The sequence below is a fragment of the Myotis lucifugus genome, unplaced genomic scaffold (genome assembly GCF_000147115.1).
Source record: "Myotis lucifugus unplaced genomic scaffold, Myoluc2.0 scaffold_280, whole genome shotgun sequence".
NCBI lineage: Eukaryota > Metazoa > Chordata > Mammalia > Chiroptera > Vespertilionidae > Myotis > Myotis lucifugus.
Genome location: NW_005871328.1, coordinates 222,477 through 241,296, shown reverse-complemented (window position 1 = coordinate 241,296; position 18,820 = coordinate 222,477). Strand labels below are relative to the sequence as shown.

At 47.4% G+C, this 18,820-nt stretch overlaps 1 protein-coding gene and 1 non-coding gene across 2 annotated transcripts in view; both read right to left on the bottom strand.

The window, feature by feature from the left end:
• Positions 1 to 1,205: 1,205 nt before the first annotated feature.
• LOC111828088 lies at positions 1,206 to 1,312 on the bottom strand. The gene has a single exon (XR_002831868.1). It is a non-coding gene; the product is annotated as a U6 spliceosomal RNA (small nuclear RNA).
• Positions 1,313 to 12,759: 11,447 nt separating this feature from the next.
• The window catches only part of CCDC105 (coiled-coil domain containing 105), a 6,658-nt gene continuing 597 nt past the window's right edge, over positions 12,760 to 18,820 (bottom strand). Inside the window, exons 2-8 of the mRNA XM_023763335.1 lie at positions 18,619 to 18,820; positions 17,420 to 17,524; positions 15,118 to 15,316; positions 13,900 to 14,066; positions 13,682 to 13,777; positions 13,477 to 13,590; positions 12,760 to 13,093 (exon numbers count right to left, since the gene is read on the bottom strand). The exon at positions 18,619 to 18,820 is cut by the window's right edge and continues 126 nt beyond it. Coding sequence (XP_023619103.1) covers positions 12,785 to 13,093; positions 13,477 to 13,590; positions 13,682 to 13,777; positions 13,900 to 14,066; positions 15,118 to 15,316; positions 17,420 to 17,524; positions 18,619 to 18,820 — 1,192 coding nt within the window. The 3' untranslated portion in view covers positions 12,760 to 12,784. The remainder of the gene's footprint in view (positions 13,094 to 13,476; positions 13,591 to 13,681; positions 13,778 to 13,899; positions 14,067 to 15,117; positions 15,317 to 17,419; positions 17,525 to 18,618) is intronic.

Sequence of the window (18,820 nt, the reverse complement as noted above, 5' to 3'; positions counted from 1 at the left end):
ACAACTCTACACATCCACAAGCAACACACTCAAGGGGCAGACTCAGTGAGCACCAAAGCCCCACTGAAGCAAGTCCTGATCTATAGGGGCGTCTCCTGCACAGTAGCTCTCCCATCGTAGTCGCAGCTGGTCCTCACAGCCAATTGGCCTGGAGGCCAATTCCTCCCAGTGACTCCAATAGTAATCAAGGCTCACCTACAACAAGACTGTGCACACAGCCCACACAGGGGTGCACCTAGAGTGCCCAGCTCAGGTGACTGGGGTGTCTGAGCCACTGGCCCCTACAAGACACCTACCACAGAAGGCCAATTTCAGGAGACATAGCAGCTCTACCTAATGTGTAGAAACAAACATAGGGAAGCAGCCAAAATGCAGAGACAAAGAAACATGTCTCAAACGAAAGAAATGGAAGCAGGCAAATTACTGGATACAGGGTTCAAAACAATGGTTATAATGTTGCTCAAGGATCTTAATGAGAGCTTCAGGGACTTAATGAGAGCTTCAAGAGACTAGTAAGACTTTCAAGGATCTTAGTGAGAATTTCAAAGACATGAAAAAGGGCCAATCAGAAATTAAGCATACACGAACTGAAATAAAGAAGAATTTAAAGGGATTACATAGTAGATTAGAAGATTCTGAGAATCAAATCAATGATTTCAAATATGAGGAAGAAAAAACCACCCAACCAGAAGAGCACAAAAAGAAAAAAAAATCCCCAAATATGAAGATAGTGTAAGGAGCCTCTGGGACAACTTCAAGTGTACCAACATTCACGCTACAGGGGATGTCAGATGGAGAAAGAGAGAGAGAGAGAGAGAGAGAGAGAGAGAGAGAGAGCAAGATATTGAAAACCTATTTGAAGAAATAGTGAGAGAATATTTCCTATACCTGGTGAAAGAAATAGATTTACAAGTCCAAGAAGCACAGAGAGTAGCCTTGGTGTATGGCCTCTTTGGAGAAGTGTCTATTCAGATCCTCTGCTCATTTTTAAATTGGATCTTTAAAAAAATTATTTATTTATTTATTTATTTATTTATTTATTTAGTGTTTATTTAGTGTTGTTTTATGTTTTTTTTTTTTTATAGAAATTTTGGATATTAACCCCTTATCAGATGTATCATTGGTGAATATGTTCTCTCATTCAGTGGGTTGTCTTTTCATTGTGTTCATGGTTTTCTTTACTGTGAAAACCCTTTTTTAAAATTTTTAAGATGGGACGTTTCACAAATTTGTGTGTCATCCTTGCACAGGGGCCATGCTAATCTTCTCTGTATTGTTCCAATTTTAGTATATGTGCTGCCGAAGCGAGCACTGAAAAACCATTTTAGTTTGATGTAGTCTCATTTGTTTGCTTTTTTTCCTTTGTTTCCCTTGCCTGTGGAGATAGATCAGAAAAAATATTGCTACAATTAATATCAGAGAGTTTACAGCCTATTTATAAGGAGTTGTATGGTTTTGTGTCTTACATTTAAATCTTAAATCCACTTCAAGTTTATTCTTGTATATGGTGCAAGAAAGTAGTCTACTTTCATTTTTTTTGCATGTATCTGTCCAGTTTTCCCTACACCATTTATTGAATAGATTTTCTTTAACCCACTGTATCTTTTTTGCATCTTCTGTCACATACTAATTGACCATATAGGCATGGGTTTATTTCTGGGCTCTCTCTTTTTTCCATTGATCTATATGTCTGTTTTATGCCAATACTATGCTGTTTTGATTACTATGGCTGTGTAGTATAGTTTTATATTATGTAGAATGATACCTCCAACTTCGTTCTTCTTTCTCAATATTGCTTTGGCTATTCAGGGTCTTTTGTGGCTCCACATACATTTTTGGAATATTTGTTCTAGTTCTATAAAAAATGCCAGTGGTACCTTGATAGGGATTGTGTTGAAATGATAGACTTCTTCGGGTAGTATGAACATTTTAATGATGTTAATTCTTTCTATTTATGAGCGTGCTATATGCTTTCATTTATTTGTATTTTCTTTTCTTAAAATCTTTATTGTTGAGAGTATTAAAATGCCCCTCTTTTTCTCCCATTGCCTCCCTCCATCCAGTTCCCATTCTACCCCAGGCCTTCACCACCCTATTATCTGTTTCCATAGGTAAATATGCGTATAAGTTCTTTGGTTAATCTCTTCTTGCCTCTCCTCCCCCCTTCCCTCTGAGACTTATCAGCCTGTTCCATGTTTCTATGCCTCTGGTTCTATTTTATTCAGCATTTTATTTTGCTCATTAGATTCCTTGTTCATTTATTTTGATTTTTAGATTCAATTGTTGATAGATATGTATTTATTGCCATTTTATTGTTCATATACTTGACCTTTTTCTTCTTCTTCTTCTTCTTACTAACTGCTTTTCTGTTACTCTTTTTAAAATTCTCTCTTAGTCTTTAACCTTTGACATTTTAATTATGTGTCTTGGAGTGGTCTTCTTTGGGTTCCTCTTTTTTGGGACTCTCTGAACTTCCTGAAGTTGTAAGTCTATTTCTTTCACCATGTATGTGAAGTTTTCTGTCATTAATTCTTCAAATACATTTTCAATATCTTGCTCTCTCTATTCTCCTTCTGGCACCCCCATAATGTGAATGTTGTTACACTTGAAGTTGTCCCAGAGGCTCCTTACACTATCTTCATATTTGGGATTCTTTTTTTTTCTTTTTGCTCTTCTGATTGGGTGTTTTTGCTTTCTCATATTCAAATCATTTATTTGATTGTCAAAATCCTCTACTCTCCTATGGGAGCCCTATAAATTCTTCTTTATTTCAGTCAGTTCATCCTTCATTTCTGACTGGTCCTTTTTCATGTCTTTGAAATTCTCACTAAGATCCTTGAAAGTCTCACTAAGTCCCTTGAAGCTCTCATTAAGATCCTTGAGCAACCTAATTAACCATTGTTTTGAACTCTATATCTAGTACAGTGTCTCCAACTGGTGATCCGATGACCACTGGTGGTCAGTGAGGTCCAAAATGTTGGTGACCGCTGATCTGGTAGTTTGCTTGCTTCCATTTCATTTAGTTCTTTTTCTGGAGATTTTTTCTGTTCTTTCATTTCATGTTTCTTTGTCTCTGCATTTTGGCTGCTTCCCTATGTTTGTTTCTACACATTAGGTAGAGCTGCTATGTCTCCTGAAATTGGCCTTGTGTAGTAGGTATCTTGTAGGGCCCAGTGGCTCAGCCTCCCCAGTCACCTGAGCTGGGCACTCTAGGTGCACCCCTGTGTGGGCTATGTGCACAGTCTTGTTGTAGTTGAGCCTTGATTGCTGTTGGCGTCACTGAGGGCTAATGACCTTCAGGCCAATTGGCTGTGAGGACCAGCTATAACTATAGTGGGAGAGCTACTGTGCAGGAGACACCCCTATAGATCAGGATTTGCTTCAGTGGGGCTTTGGTGCTCACTGTGTCTGCTCCTTGAGTGTGTCACTTGTGGATGTGTAGAGTTGTAATCTGCTGTGGTCTGAAGCTATCCACTGGGAGCACTGGCTCTGGGGCCTCCCAGGAGGTGCAAAGTCAGCCACTGTTTGGGGCCACCCAGCAGGAACTACAGAGATATTTGCAGATGGTTGTTACTTGTGTTGGGCGTAGAAGTGCCCAGGCAAGGCCAAACTGTCTTGGGTCACTTATTGATAGTTAAGTGCTGCTTATTTGAGAAATTTTAGGAGAGTATGAAGCCTGATCCGGGACAAGCCATTCATACAGAAAAGCTGCTGCAAACAGCTTGGGTGCGGCTGCAAATGGAATGGGGCAGGGTCTCAGGGAATCACCAGGGTGGGGCGAACATTGTGAGCTAGACTGATGGAAACTCAGATATGGCTGTGTCAGCTCTGCAATAGGTGAGGTCTCAGTATGGGAACAATGACCCCTGCAAGCACCCCTGTCTGGGAGAAAGCCACCCTTTAGTTCTTGTTCCAATGGTAGACTATCCAGTTCCTCTCCGTATGCCCCTGGATCCCCTCAAGCTGCTGTCCCAGCTCTGGAGCTCAGAGGGAGTGAGTCCATGGAAGTTCGTGTGCTGGCTCTTTAAGAGGAACTGCTTGGGGCTCCAACTGCCTTTGTGTCACTCAGCCACTTTCCCAGCCCGAAGTTACGGGGACTTCTCTTTCCATCTCTGAAACCGTGGGCTGGAGGTCTGGTGTGGGGCTGGGACCCCTTACTCCTCAAGGGAGTCCTCTGCAGCAGAGATATACCTCCCAACTGAAAAAAGCCATGCATGGGTGTCAGACCAGCCTGTTCCAGGCATCCACTCTCCTACCAGTCTCGGTGTGCTTTCTTCTTTACTTCTCTAGGTGTAGGACTTCCATCAGCCAGATTTCAGGCAGTTCTGAATGATGGTTGTTCTGTATTTTAGTTGTAATTTTGATGTGGTTGTGGGAGGATGAAAGTACCTCTGTTTATCTAGGCCACTATCTTGGGTCTCTGTGTGTTTGTATCTTCTTCAGTATCTTATAAATTTCTGAGTACAGGTCTTTTACCATCTTGGTTAAATTTATTCTTCATTTTTAAAAAAAAAATACAATTGCACACGGGATTATTTTCTTAGTTTTATTGGTGCCATATTTCAGACGAGAGCATTTTTTTTTAGCAATAAAGTATTTTTAATTAAGGTATGTACATAAGACATAATGCGAGTGCACACCTAGTAGACTACAGTATTGTGTAAATGTAACTTTCACATGGACTTAGAAACCAAAAAATTTATGTGATTGTGATATTCACTTTATTGCCATGGTTTGGAACCAAACTGACAATATCTCCAGGGTATGCTGGTAGAACCTAGTAATTTGATAAATTAATGTTGCAATAAAATTGCCATTGTAGCATTAGCTAACCCTTCTGTCATGTTACATGATGAATCATTTCTTTCAGTGGTGGGAACAATTAGGATCTAGTATCTTAGCAAGTTTAATGCTTATAATACAGTTTTGTTCTCTATAATTACTGTATGTGTGTTAGATTTTTAAGACTTATTTATCTACTAGTTGCAAGTAAGTACCTTCTAATAACATCCTGAGTTTTTCTTGAGCAAAAGAAGCTCACTCGCCTGGCTGATTTGGCTCAGTCATTGAGCATCAACCTATGAACCAGGAGGTAATGGTTCAATTCTTGGTGAGGGCGTGTGGCCCGGTTGCTGGCTTGCTCCCCAGTAGGGGGTATGCAGGAGACAGCCAATCAATGATTCTCTGTCATCATTGATGTTTCTATCTCTCTCTCTCTTCCTCTCCCATCCTCTCTGAAATCAATAATATATATATATATATATATATTTTTTTTTTTTTAAAGAGAAGCACTCTCTATTCCCAGAGAAGAAATTCTTTAATAGTCTGCCTGGAAAGATTTGCCATTTGCTAATGACCAGGGACTGCTCAGTGTTAACTCTTCTCATTTTATTATAGGGATTTTATTTATTTTTATTTTCTTGGTCAATCCTCTCCAGAGGGTATTTTTTCCATTGATTTCTAGAGAGTGGAAGGGAGGAGGAAGAGGAGGAGGAGGAGGAGGAGGAGGAGGAGGAGGAGGAGGAGGAGGAGAGAGAATCATCAATGTGAGAGAGACACATCGATTGGTTGCCTTTCACACAGGCCCCAACCAGGGCCGGGGGTTGAGCCTGCAACCGAGGTATGTACCCTTGATTGGAATCAAATCTGGGATCCTTCAGTCCTTTGCCAGTCGTTCTCAACCTGTGGGTTGCGACCCCTTTGGTGGTCGAACGACCCTTTCACAGGGGTCGCCTAAGACCATCCGGCATATCAGATATTTACATTACGCTTCATAACAGTAGCAACATTACAGTTATGAAGTAGGAACAAAAATAATTTTATGGTTGGGTCACAACATGAGGAACTGTATTTAAAGGGCCAGAAGATTGAGAACCACTGCCTTAGGCCAACACTCTATCCACTGAGTCAAACTAGCTAGGGCAATTTCATCATAGGGTTGTTTTTTTTAAAATATATTTTATTGATTTTTTACAGAGAGGAAGGGAGAGAGATAGAGAGTTAGAAACATCGATGAGAGAGAAACATCGATTAGCTGCCTCCTGCACATCTCCTACTGGTGATATGCCCGCAACCCAGGTACATGCCCTTAACCGGAATTGAACCTGGGACCCTTCAGTCCGCAGGCCGACACTCCATCCACTGAGCCAAACCGGTTTCGGCCATCATAGGGGTTTTAAATCATTACTCTCCTGTTTGATTCCCAAAGCTTTGTTTGATGTGTATGGGGCAGATAACTTACTGTTTGGTTTACTGACAAAAGACTGCCATTGGACTTGTTGGGGGGAACTTCTCATCACCCAGAGGTCCTAGAGTTTGAGGTAGAAGTATTTATGATGGGACTGTGAGTGTCACCCTAAATAGAAAAACTATTTGCTCTGAAGTAACCACTCCTATCATGTTGCTGTATTTAATTTTATGTCACCTGAATTTCCCCTCAATAAAGAACATTGAGCATGTGTTTTACCACTTATGGAGACGTCCTTCTATATCAGGCACTGAGGTAAATGACATACAGCATTGTCTCAAGGAATCCTGACAGCAACCTGGTGAGAGAGATACTTCTATTACCCACAGTTGTATCGGTGAGAAAACAGAGGCTCAAAGAGGTTAAGCAAGTTGCTTAAGGTAACACAGCTAGGAAGGGTCGAAGGGTCAAGCAAGCCCAGGTCTACTTCTCTCCCCGATGATGCTGTACTGCCTCCTCTGCCAGTCTCTTATTTTCCAGGAAAACTGGAAAGATAATAAGGAAGCCAGCTAAGTGACAGTGAAATAGATGATTACTAAGGAATCTTTGTATTTCTTTTTTTTGAAATTTCAATTACAGTTTTAATATTGTTTTCTATTGGTTTAAGATATACAGCATAGTGCTTAGCAAAGTGTTCCCCCTGATATTTCCAGTACCCAGCTGGCACCATACTTAGTTATCAGAATATTATTATTATTTTAAAATGTTTTTATTGATTTTAGAGAGAGGAAAGGAGAGGGAGGGAGAGAGAGAAACATCAATGATGAGAGAGAATCATTGATTTGTTGCTTCCTGCACTCCCCCTCCTGGGGATTAAGCCCACAACCCAGCTCATGCCCTGACCTGGTGGACGATCATCTACTGAGCCACACAGGCTGGGCTATTGCAATATTAATGATTGTACTTTACATCCCTGGGACTATTTTGTAACTACCAATTTGTAGTTCTTAATCCCTTTACCTTTTCCACCCAGACCCTAAACCCTGCCCCTCTGGCAACCACCAGTCTGTTCTCTATGAGTGAGTTTCAATTTTGTTTCTTTGCATTTCTAAAATGGAAAATTAAATAAGGCAATGCACAACTGTATGGACCTTATTTGGAATTGTGCTTTGAAGAATATGTTTTTTTAATTACCTAATTGAACTATGATATTTGATGTTATTAAAAAACTAGAGGCCCGGTGCACGAATTTGTGCACCCATGGGGGGTCCCTTGGCCTGGCCTGCGGGATCGGGCTGAAACTGGCTCTTGAAATCTCCTGAGGAGTCCCAGATTGCAAGAGGGCGCAGGCCAGGCCGAGGGACCCCACTAGTGCATGATCAGGGCTGGGGAAGGACGCAGGAGGTTGGCCAGCCAAGGAGGGACCAAGGGAGGGCTCCAAGGTGTGTCCGGCCCGTCTCACTCAGTCCCAATTGACTGGACCCCAGCAGCAAGCTAACCTACCAGTCAGAGCTCTGCCCCCTGGTGGTCAGTGCATGTCATAGTGACTGGTCGACTGGTTGACTGTCTGCCCCCTGGTGGTCAGTGCACATCATAGGGAGTGGTTGAGCAGCCTTAGCATATCATTAACATATTAACGCTTTGATTGGTTGAACGACCAACTGGATACTTAGCATATTAGACTTTTGTTATATAGGATTACTGTTTTTGTTGGTGTGAAAAAAATAAGGCAATGCACACAGAAACACTCTGCCAATTTAAAGTTAACTGTTTATTTGTTTATTAATTCATGTAACAAATGTTTACCCAATGTTTGTTATATGCCTGCTCCTACAGCTTAGCATAGTGGCTGGATTCAGTTGATGTTACTGAATGACTAATTGAATGACTTTGTGAGCCCCTTCATACAAATATTTAAAAAGTATTTTAAAACTGCATCAGTATAACTTATATGTGGTCCCTAGAGTAGTCAAATCATAGGGAAAGGAAGTAGAATGGTAGTTGCCAGGGGTTGGGCAGGAGGATGGGGAGCTAGTTTTTAATAGAACAGAGTTTCAGTTTTGCAAGATAAAGAGTTCTGGAGATGGATGGTGGTGATGGCTGCACAACAATATAAATGTACTTAATGCCACTGAACTGGACACTTAAAAATGATTAAGCCCTAGCTGGTGTGGCTCAGTTGGTTGAGCATCGCCCCATTACCAAGAGGTCACTGGTTCGATTCCGGGTCAGGGCACATGCCCAGGTTGCAGATTTAATCCCCAGTAGGGGGCGTGCAGAACACAGTTAATCTATGTTTCTCTCTCCCTTCATCTCTCTAAAATCAATAAAAAAATATATTTTTAAAAATGCTTAAGATGGTAAATTTTATGTTATGTGTATTTTACCACAATTAAATATATTGATAAAAACTGCATTGGTATAAAGATAAATATAATTTTAATATTCAGATTATTATACAATTATTAATGTATATAATTATACAATTATATTGCATGACAAACTATGGTATATTATATAAATAAGTTATAGTTCCATGTTATCTTTCATGTTTCTTCTGACTTTAAAAGAAATTAAAATGCCTGGCTGGTGTGGCTCAATGGTTGAGCGTCCACCCATGAACCAAGAGATCACTAGTTGGATTCCCAGTTGGGGCACATACCCAGGTTGAGGGCTTAATCCCAGCAGGGGGCGTGCAGGAAGCAGCTGATGGATGACGTTTCTCTCTCATCACTGATGTTTCTATCTCTCTCTCCCTCTCCCTTTCTCTCTCTAAAATCAATAAAAACATATTAAGAAAAAAGAATCTAAAAAAAATATTAAAATGAAAGCATTTGTGCCAGCCCCTCCATTAGTGTCTACTGTGGCTGGTGCAGAAATCGGCCCTGGGAAGTTGGCAGCAGGGCGGAAATGCATTTCTTTTTTCTTTCTTTTTATTGTTGACACGATTACAGATGTCCCCATATTCCTCCCAGGAAACGCATTTCAAACATTGGCGTGCGTCAGACTTCCCTGGGGCGCTCATTAGAAGTGCACAGCCCTCAGCTCTGCCCACTGGGATTCAGACTCTGTAGACCTGGAAGGTGGCCCAGGAGGTGTTCCCAGGAGGATGGTACCTGGACCATTCCTTGGGGGCACCCCACACTTTTTAAAGTCCTGACTTGACCCCTCATTTGATGGGTGGCTTCTGAAATCTTTCCATTGTGTGGAGCCCATTTCTTCATCTTACGTGTGGGGATGATGACACCCACCTTATGGTATCATTGAGAGGCTCCCTGGGTGCCCACAACTCAGCCTGGGGCAGCAGCTGAAACCTCAGCTCTGAGGCAATGAAGGGGGTTGTGCAAATGCTGTTGGGGAACACTGGGTGTCTGAGGTGACACATGGGCCGGTTCAATTAGAGGTAAGACATTGTCCAGAGGTGGAGCATTTGCATCCCCATGCGAGGTTCCTGGGAAGAATGGATGGACAAAGATTCAGGCAAAGTGACAGCTCCCAGCCCCAGAAAGGACCTGCAAGAGGCTCAAAAGTCAGTAGGTGGAGGCGGCAGCTCTGTGTCCTGGAAGGATATATGGCCTGCACCAATGGGCTCCTTTCTCTCTGGCTTTGAACAGGAGGGAACACTGACCAATGGAGAGAGAGGGGATATTGCCAGGCTGCCTTGCTTCTGACTACTTTGTCCCTTCGGACTTACCAAAGGAAAGGCAGCTCCCCACAATAATTAGTAGCTTGGAACTGTCCCTACATCCTGCCGATGCCTCCGCAAATATAGGCAATTCTCATTATTCACTGTTGTTATCATCTATAAAGTTGCCCAAATAAGCAACCATTGCTCCCAGCGGAAATACTGTAAGGGATAGGTTCTTTTGTCATAACATTTTTGTCAACTGCTCAACATATAACCTTGTTTTTTTTTGTTTGTTTTTTTAAGGATACATATTTTCTTTCTTTCTTTTTTTTTTAAATATATTTTATTGATTTTTTACAGAAAGGAAGGGAGAGAGAGATAGTTAGAAACATCGATGAGAGAGAAACATCGACCAGCTGCCTCCTGCACATCTCCTACTGGGGATGTGCCCGCAACCCAGGTACATGCCCTTGACCGGAATCGAACCTGGGACCCTTGAGTCCGCAGGCCGACGCTCTATCCACTGAGCCAAACCGGTTTCGGCTTCTTTCTTTTTTTTAAAAAAATTGATTTCAGAGAGGAAGGGAGAGGGAGGGATAGAAACATCAATGATGACAGAGAATCATTGATCAGCTGCCTCCTGCACCCCCCCCCCCCACTGGGGACCGAGCCTGCAATCCAGGCATGTGCCCTTGACCAGAATGGAACCTGGGACCCTTCAGCCAACAGGCTGACTCTCTATCCCCTGAGCCAAACCAGCTAGGGCCATAACCTTGTTTTGTGTGTTTCTGTTTAAAGATGCCTTAGTTAATACACACTGTTCAAAAATATATTTTTATTGTGGGTCACTAATATTAAACTTAAGGCCAATAGAATTGTAACTCTTGGCCAAAGGAAGCTGGTCTAACACATCATTTTCTCTGTGAGGCACATCACAGCCTTTTTGCCTAAGGGATACCATAGAGCACTTCAGAAACATGCTTAGGAAACACTTTAAACAGCAAAATTACTAACGAAAACAACAAAAATATGAAAAAAACATGGCACTAGGTAAACCTCAAAAATGAGGCTTGGTTTCTAAAAAATTATAGTTGACATATATCTGCTTCCTGTTGGTAGGTATCCTGATTGATACAGAGAGGAAGAACATTTTAAAAAATATATATATTTTTAATTGATTTCAGAGAGGAAAGGAGAGGGAGAGGTAGAAACATCAATGATGAGAGAGAATCACTGATTGGCTGCCTCCTGCATGGCCCCTACTGGGGATCAGCCCGAAACCTGGGCATGTGCCCTTAACCAGAAGCGAACCTGGGACCTTTCATCAGTCTGCAGGCGGAAGCTCTATTCACGGAGCCAAACCAGCCAGGGCAGGAAGAACATTCTTGACCCTCAGGAGACCCTGGCGACCCTCAGGCTGTAAAGTCCCTCTTGAGATAAGGAAAATGGCTGTGATGCCTAATGGTTCGGAGTCTGAGATGGTTCATTTGAACCCCTCAGCCCTACTCCTTCTCATCTCTGTGATCCTGGGTAGGAGGCTACTTATTTTCTGTGTATTTCCTGTCCAATGGGCAGAATTAATGCCACCTTCATGGTTGTTAAGGAGACCAGTGAAGATCCTGGTGAGCCCATGGCCGATGCTTGCAGTGTGGAGCAAGGGAGAGTGCAGACCCAGCTCTGGTCCCACTTCCTCTCTGGCTCTGTGACCCTGGGCAAATGAGTTCACCTTCCTGGACTTCATTGCCGTCTCTGTAAAATGTTGGCAGGGCTATGTCGTGTCCGTGTGACTGGTTGGCTCTGCCAAAAGGATAATATTTGTGAGAGCCATTCTCCGCATATACGTGGTCAGTTCCACGAGGGAGGGACCATGCCTCTGTTGGTCCTCAGTGTCTCCTCCGCACTGAACACAGCCTCCAGAGCACAGTTGCTTAGGAAATATTCGTGGCTCGATTGAACACGGTCTATCCGACGTATGCCACACCCGGAGACCTCCCCATGGGGAGCAGATGATTATGACAGCTTGGTGTGATGGGAGGGTGTCCACAGGCTAGGAGATCAGAGAGGAGAAGCTGGATGGGTGGGTGGTTGCAGCTGGTGGGCTTCCTGTAGGAGGCCATGCTGTAACTGCATCCAAAAGGATGAGGTTGGCTGCACTTGGTCTACTTGTGAGCTCCCTGAGATCAGGGCCACGGCACTCTTGCTCACTGTTGCACTCTCAGTGCCTGGCTCAGAACCTGGAAACTTGGTGGGAGGGGGGAAAAAAAAAAAAGAAAGAAGGAAGGAGGGAAGGGAAGGAAAGAAGGGAGGACCGTTTTTGAAGAGAGCTGTTCTCCACCCTCCCCGGCGCCCCCCCCCCCCCCCAACCTCTCTTGCTAAATGGAGCAAAGGGCAGTGGAACTCAGCCCCAACTTTGCACTTGAGCTGCTTGGGGGTCTGGGAGCATAAGTCTCCACTAGAGAGGGGGCTTCAGGGGAAGCTGCTTGACCTCACTGTGCCTGTTCCCTCAACTGGAAAATGAGGGTGATAATGACTCAGTGCACTGAGGGTATTGAATATGCAGTCACCATTCCACAGGCCTCCCACATGGGAACTCATCTGTCCTTACAAGCCTTTGAGGCGGGTGCTGCCATTCTTCCTGGTTACCGGCAGAGCCACCTGAGGTCACATAGCTTGGAAAGCCAGGCTTTGAACCCCCAGAAACCTGGTACCCAAATCCATCCAGTTGACTTGCAGGATACACCGCTCCCAACGTGCCGTAGGGTAAATGATAGACAAACAGGAGATGTCGAATAAATGTAATGATTGTTCTTTTTAATTATAATTCTAATTCCGCTAGAGGGCGCTCGGACGGAGGGTGAGCCAAGGGAGAGGGAGGGTCACCAGGCTGAGAGTTTCCCAGGGGAACCTGCCATGGGGTGGTGTGTGTGTGTGTGTGTGTGTGTGTGGGCGGGGGGGGGGGGGGGCGCCTGCTACTTGGCTGCCTTGCTGTCCTCTATTGGCTGCAGCGTTTGTGGGTGGGTCCCGGTCTTTGGCTGCGTCTGTGGGTGGGTCCTGGTCTTTGGCGGCGTGCGCGGGTCCCAGTCGTTGACCAGGCACTGCGCCTGCTGGTAGTTGACGTGCGGGTGCCTCTGGCGGAGGCGCAGGCGCACCACGTTGTAGTCCACCTCGTGCCCGATCCTCTTGCAGTTGAGGCTGCGGGTGAGGTTCCTGTGCGTGGTGTGCAGATCCTCCAGGTTCTTCTCCACGTTGGAGATGTGGCGCTGCAGCTTGTCAGTGCCCTGGGGAGCGGGCGGGCCGGGTTGGGGGACCGCCCAAGAGGAGCCAGAAAAAGGGGTAGGGGGAGTTGGGGAGGAGGGAGGAGGAGGGAGGAGGAGAGGCAGGCACATCTGGGCCAGATGTGCGTGTGAAAGGAGCAAGCGGAAGAAACGGTGGGCCTCGGATGGGGGGGGGGGGCACACCTGGGCCAGAAGAACAATAACCAGCGACAGGGTGGGGCTGAGAGAGGAGCCGGATCACGAGTGAGTGGGACGGGTGCGGGGGACAGGGGTCGAGGGGACTCATTTGGGAGGTCGTTGAAGGACTGACCACTCGGGTGACAGGCTCTTCCCTGGGCCGTGTCCCTGGGGCAGAAGCCTTACCCAGGGGAACGAGAGGGGCGTACCTGGGTGAGGCGCGCGGCCTCCGGGAGCTGGGTGCCCACGTGTCTCTGGTACACGCGGACCAGGGGTCGGTCTAGTTTCTCCCGAGTCTCCAGGTGAGTTTCGGACAGAGGACCCTGGCGAAGGGCGGGGCGCGGAGCTGTGAGGCCCTCTGTGTGCGCGCATCCCCGGCCTCCTCCCCGCAGACCCTGCGCCCCCAAACCGCACCTTGATGAGGCCGCGGGTGATGGACATCTCCTGGTTGAATTTCGTGCACCGGTGGATAGTCCCCCTCATCAGTCCTACGGTCATGTTCATTCTTTCCTGGGTGGGTGGGAGCGCAGGGGGGCGGGTCACGCCGGCTCCCGTCCGCTCTCTTCCCGTGCCCCGCTCTGGGCCTTGGTCCTCTCCCACCCTCGCCCCGAGCCACCACCTCCAAGCTGCACCTTCAGCTCCGTGGTCTCACGCATCTTTTGGGCCAGCGAGGAGCACACGCCATCGCTTATCTGCAGCTGTTGCTCCCGGATTTCCTCCTCATTCTTGGCCATTTCTTGTAAGGCGTCCTTGGACTCCATCAGCAGGCGCTTGGCGTCGTTCAGCGCCGCTGCGCACTCTGCCCGAGGGTGGGACCGGCGTGGGTGCCAAGCCCTCCCCCCTTCCCCCGCCCCCTCTGTCCCTCTCTTTCGTTTATTGTTGTTAATCCTCACCTGAGGATATTTTTCCATTGACTTTTTAAAGAGAGAGTGGAAGAGAGAGGGAAAGACAGAGAAGCATCGATGTGAGAGAAACACATGGATTGGTTGCCTCCTGCAGGAGCCCTGATCAGGTCCCGGGCTGGGGGAGGAGCCTGCAACCAAGGTTCGTGCCCTTGACGGGAATTGAACCGGGGTCCCTTTGGTCCGCAGGCTGAAGCTCTATCCACTGAGCCAAACCGGCTAGGGCTGCATCCCTTTCTTTATGGCGGCCTTGGGCGAGGGGGCTTTCCTGAGGGCCTGGGAGAAGGTCCAGGGGAGGGGCTGGTGAAGTGAGGAGAGGGTGTGGGAAGCAGGAGTAGGCCGGGTGAAGAGCTATTCCAGAAGCGGGGCTCAGCTGGAGCCTGGCTCTCAGCCCTCTTGTTTGGTCTAGGCCAGTGATGGCGAACCTATGACACGCGTGTGAGAGGTGACACGCGAACTCATTTTTTTGGTTGATTTTTCTTTGGTAAATGGCATTAAATAAATATCAAAAATGTAAGTCTTTGTTTTACTATGGTTGCAAAGATCAAAAAATTTCTATATGTGACACGGCACCAGAGTTAAGTTAGGGTTTTTCAAAATGCTGACAGTCCGAGCTCAAAAGGTTTGCCATCACTGGCTCTAGGGGCAGTGGTTCTCAACCTTCTGGCCCTTTAAATACAGTTCCTCATGTTGTGACCCAACCCTAAAATTATTTTCGTTGCTACTTCATAACTGTAATGTTGCTACTGTTATGAATCGTCATGTAAACACCTGATATGCAGGATGGTCTTAGGCGACCCCTTGTGAAAGGGTCGTTCGACCGCCAAAGGGGTCGCGACCCACAGGTTGAGAACCGCTGGGGACAAGGCCCCAGGAAAAGGGGCAGCTGAGAAGTGGAGGGGAGCGGGTGGGCACCCACTACAGTGGACTCCTTTCTGAGGGGCCTACCTGGTGTGTACGCGCCCACGGGGTTTGAAGGAGGCGTTTTCTGACCCTGAGTGCTGGGGGTGGGCATGCGGGAGAGGTCCACCCAGGAGTGGCGGCCGGCCAGCTCCAGAACCTTGTCCAGGGGCTTGTTCATTAAGTCCACAGCTTGGAGCCTCTCCTTACAGCAGAAGGCCAGGGTGTCTCGGCAGGAGGCCAGGGCCTGGGGGCGAGGAGAGGGAGAGAGGCCGAGCTGAGGGCAGGAAGTGTGCTGGGAGGGAGGGGGTGGCTGGAATGGATTTTTCTGCTGGAAGCTGAAAAGCCTTTCTGCCTCTGAACTGACCCTCTTTGGTTCTAATTGCGACTGAAAAGAAGCGATTTTCAAGTCCAAGTTCAGACACCCCACCCTCTCACCCTCTGTCCAGGAGCCTTCATGACCCCGGGAGTGGGGAGAGTAGGAGCAACAGGGCCTGGTGGCAGCTTCCCTGTCCTGGGTGTCCATTGCTTAGGTTCTGTGCCTGGCTTTGCCCTGGCACCCTGAGAAAGCCCCGCCCCATCGACTTCCCTATCTGGACAGTGGAGAGGGAGCCCCATTTCCGTCTTCCTGTGCCACCCTTTTCCTCCTCAACTTGCATTCGCCTCATCCCTAGCCTCAGAGTCGCACTATCTCTTCTCTAATGAGTATCAGGAGCCCTCTGCAGTCCTGAGTCCCTCTCTCTGATCGACTGCATCTGGACCTTCACCTCATCCAAATCCTATTTCCACCATTATAAAGTAAAGCATATATCTATAATAATAAAAGCATAATATACTAATTAGACTGGGCAGCCGAACGACCTTCCAGACATCCTTCCGGACGACCTTTGGGAAGCTGTGGCTGAGAGGGTTGAGCCCCTTGCACAAATTTCGTGCATTGGGCTTCTAGTGTGTGTGTGTGTGTGTGTGTGTGTGTGTGTGTATAGATATATATCCTATCTAATAATAGACAAACATGGTACTTGACCATACATTCACTACGCCTCCCATTGGCTAATCAGCGAGATATGAAAATTAACCGCCAACAAAGATGGCGGGTAATTTGCATACGTAGGCGCGAAGCGGCGGAGCGAAGACTGAAGGCGGCTCCGGCTGGAGCGAAGGCCTGGGTCCCGGGTGCCGAGGAAAACCGGTGCTGGCAGCCAGGGGAAGGGAAGGCCTATTGCACGAATCTTTTCGTGCAACAGGCCTCTAGTATATATATATATATTCAGCCTTAAAAAAGCAGAAAATCCTGCCATTTGTGACAACATGGATGAAATAAGCCAGATGCTTAAAGACCAATGCTACATGATCTCACTTACTGGTATATATGGAATCTAACATAATCAAACTTATAGAAGCCAAGAGTAGAAGGGTGGTTGCCAGGGGCTGAGGGGAGGGGGAAATGGGGAGAGGTTGGTCAAGCGGTACAAAGTTTCAGTTATGCAAGATGAGTAAGTTCTGAAGGGCTAGTGTATAGCAATGTGCCTATAGTTAACACTACTGTATTTTATAATTGACATTTGCTTAAAGGGTGGATGGTAAGTATTCTCACCACACAGCATAGTAACTATGTAAGGTGCTGTACACCTTGATTGTGGTGATAATTTCAAATGTATACATACACCAAATCTCAGGTTGTACATTTTAAATATATGTACAATTTAATATATATACATATTTATTGATTTCAGAGAGGATGGGAGAGGGAGAGGTAAAGGAAGAGGAGAAAGAAACATCAGTGATGAGAATCATTGATCGGCTGCTTCCTGCATGCCCCCCACTGAGGATTGAGCCCACAACCCTGGCATGTGCCCTGACCAGGAATTGAACCATGACCTCCTGGTTCATAGGTCGATGCTCAACCACTGAGCCATGCCAGCCAGGCTATATGTACAATTTAAAATTGTTAATTATACCTCACTAAAGCTGGGGAGAAAAGGATACTTGACCTAAAACCACAATCCTGCCCCTGGCTAGTCCTGTGCCTGGGGTGGGGCCATCTCTCTCTGAGCCTCAGTTTCCCCACCTCCAATAAGAGACCGCAGTTCCTGCTTCACAGGCGTGCTTACAGGAGCTGACTCAAGGACTGCACAGGGCTTGGCACAGAGAGGGTGTCCATTGTTATTCTGAGGCCCAACTCCATCCCGCAGAGCAAAGCGGAAACCCAGTGAATGTCAAGTCAGAGTGAGTGGTGGGTGGGCTGGGAGGTTTGTTGTTGTTGGTCCCCAAGGTCAGAGCGGTTCGCTCCTTAGGCAGCCAGGGGTACCCCTCCAGCCCTCTTCCCTGGGTCCCAGGTATTCCCGACCTTGAGCATGACCTCTGATTTTTCCATGTCTTCCTCCATTTTCCTCTTCATGCTCTTTAACTGCTCTTTCTCCCAGGTAAGCATACTGTCAGCTTTGTCAGGGATCTGGAAAGCGAGGAGGGACTCTCTCACTCCCAGGAGGGGCCACGGGAGAGTTCTCCTTCCAGGGTGGGAGAGGTTTGCCAACCTCATAAACTCTGGGTTGCGGGGATGGCGTCGGGGGTCTCTCTGAGAAGACTTTATCCTTTCAGGGGGGCTAGAGAGTGGGGCTGGGTATCTCCCTTTTACAGGTAGGAGTCCAGTGAGCTAGGGCTGGGGGTCCCCCTTCCTTGGCGATGGTGTTACCTGCCCCCCCCCCCCCCCCACACACACACACACCTCCCTGGCCAGTAGTGAGGAATTTCATTATAGGGATGATGAGAGCTTGCCTTTTTGGGGTCTTACTCTCTGAATTTCGGGGCTGGAACTAGGAAGACCGCCCTGTGAGTGGGGTCACATCCCTCCCCAGGGAGGCTATAATGTTCCCGCTTTGGGGTTCAAGTCTAGGGTTTCACTTGGGAGGGAGATTTCATAGGACTGGGACTAGGTAGGGGCTCTCTCTCCCTGGCTGGGATTAGCTCTTGGGTGTGGGGGCTCAACCTGTAGGCAGGACCTGCTCCTTTATTTTCCCATGAGGCCTGGGGCGGGTTTCTCACTCACTGGGGCTGGGGACAGTTTTTGTTTTTATAAACATTTTGAGGAGAGTTTCATGGGTTGGGACCAGGACAGCACCCACTCTTCTCAGCTGCATCTTTCACTGGGCGTGGCATTGAGGGTCTCATGACCACAGGCAGGTCTCACCCCGGGGCCTGGGGGCTGGGCGGGTGACTGCATGCCTGGGTTGGGGGTTGTGAGTTTCACTGTTTGGGAAGAAGTTCATCTTCCATCTTCTCTCCCTCACGGGGGGACTGGGATACATCCCATCTGGGGTAAGGGGACTGAGGATCTCATCCCCACGGGGGAGGAGGGGGTGATCTCCCTCCCTGGGGCTGGGGACCAAGGCACCTCATCTTGGGGGTGTCCTCTTCTTCTTGGGCCCTTGCTCACTGGAACTGGGGCCCGGGATGGGTGCTCTCTCTGCGGGGCGGGTTTTGCCCAGGGCGAGCTAAGCAAGGCTTCGGTCTTGGCGACTGGGCTTGGGTGGGGGAGGGGTCTCCCACCTTCTCCGACTCGGGCCGGTAGCCCCGCAGCTTGACGCTCTGCTGGTTAATGAGCAGGCCCTTGCGCACCTCGCTGAGCCTGTGGTCGGTGGCCTGGCGCTGGCGCTGCAGCAGCTGCAGCTGCCCATTGATCTGCTGCTGCGCGCGGCCCAGGCGCGCGGCGGTGAGGCGCGCCCCGCGCGCGTGCGCCTGCCCAAAATCC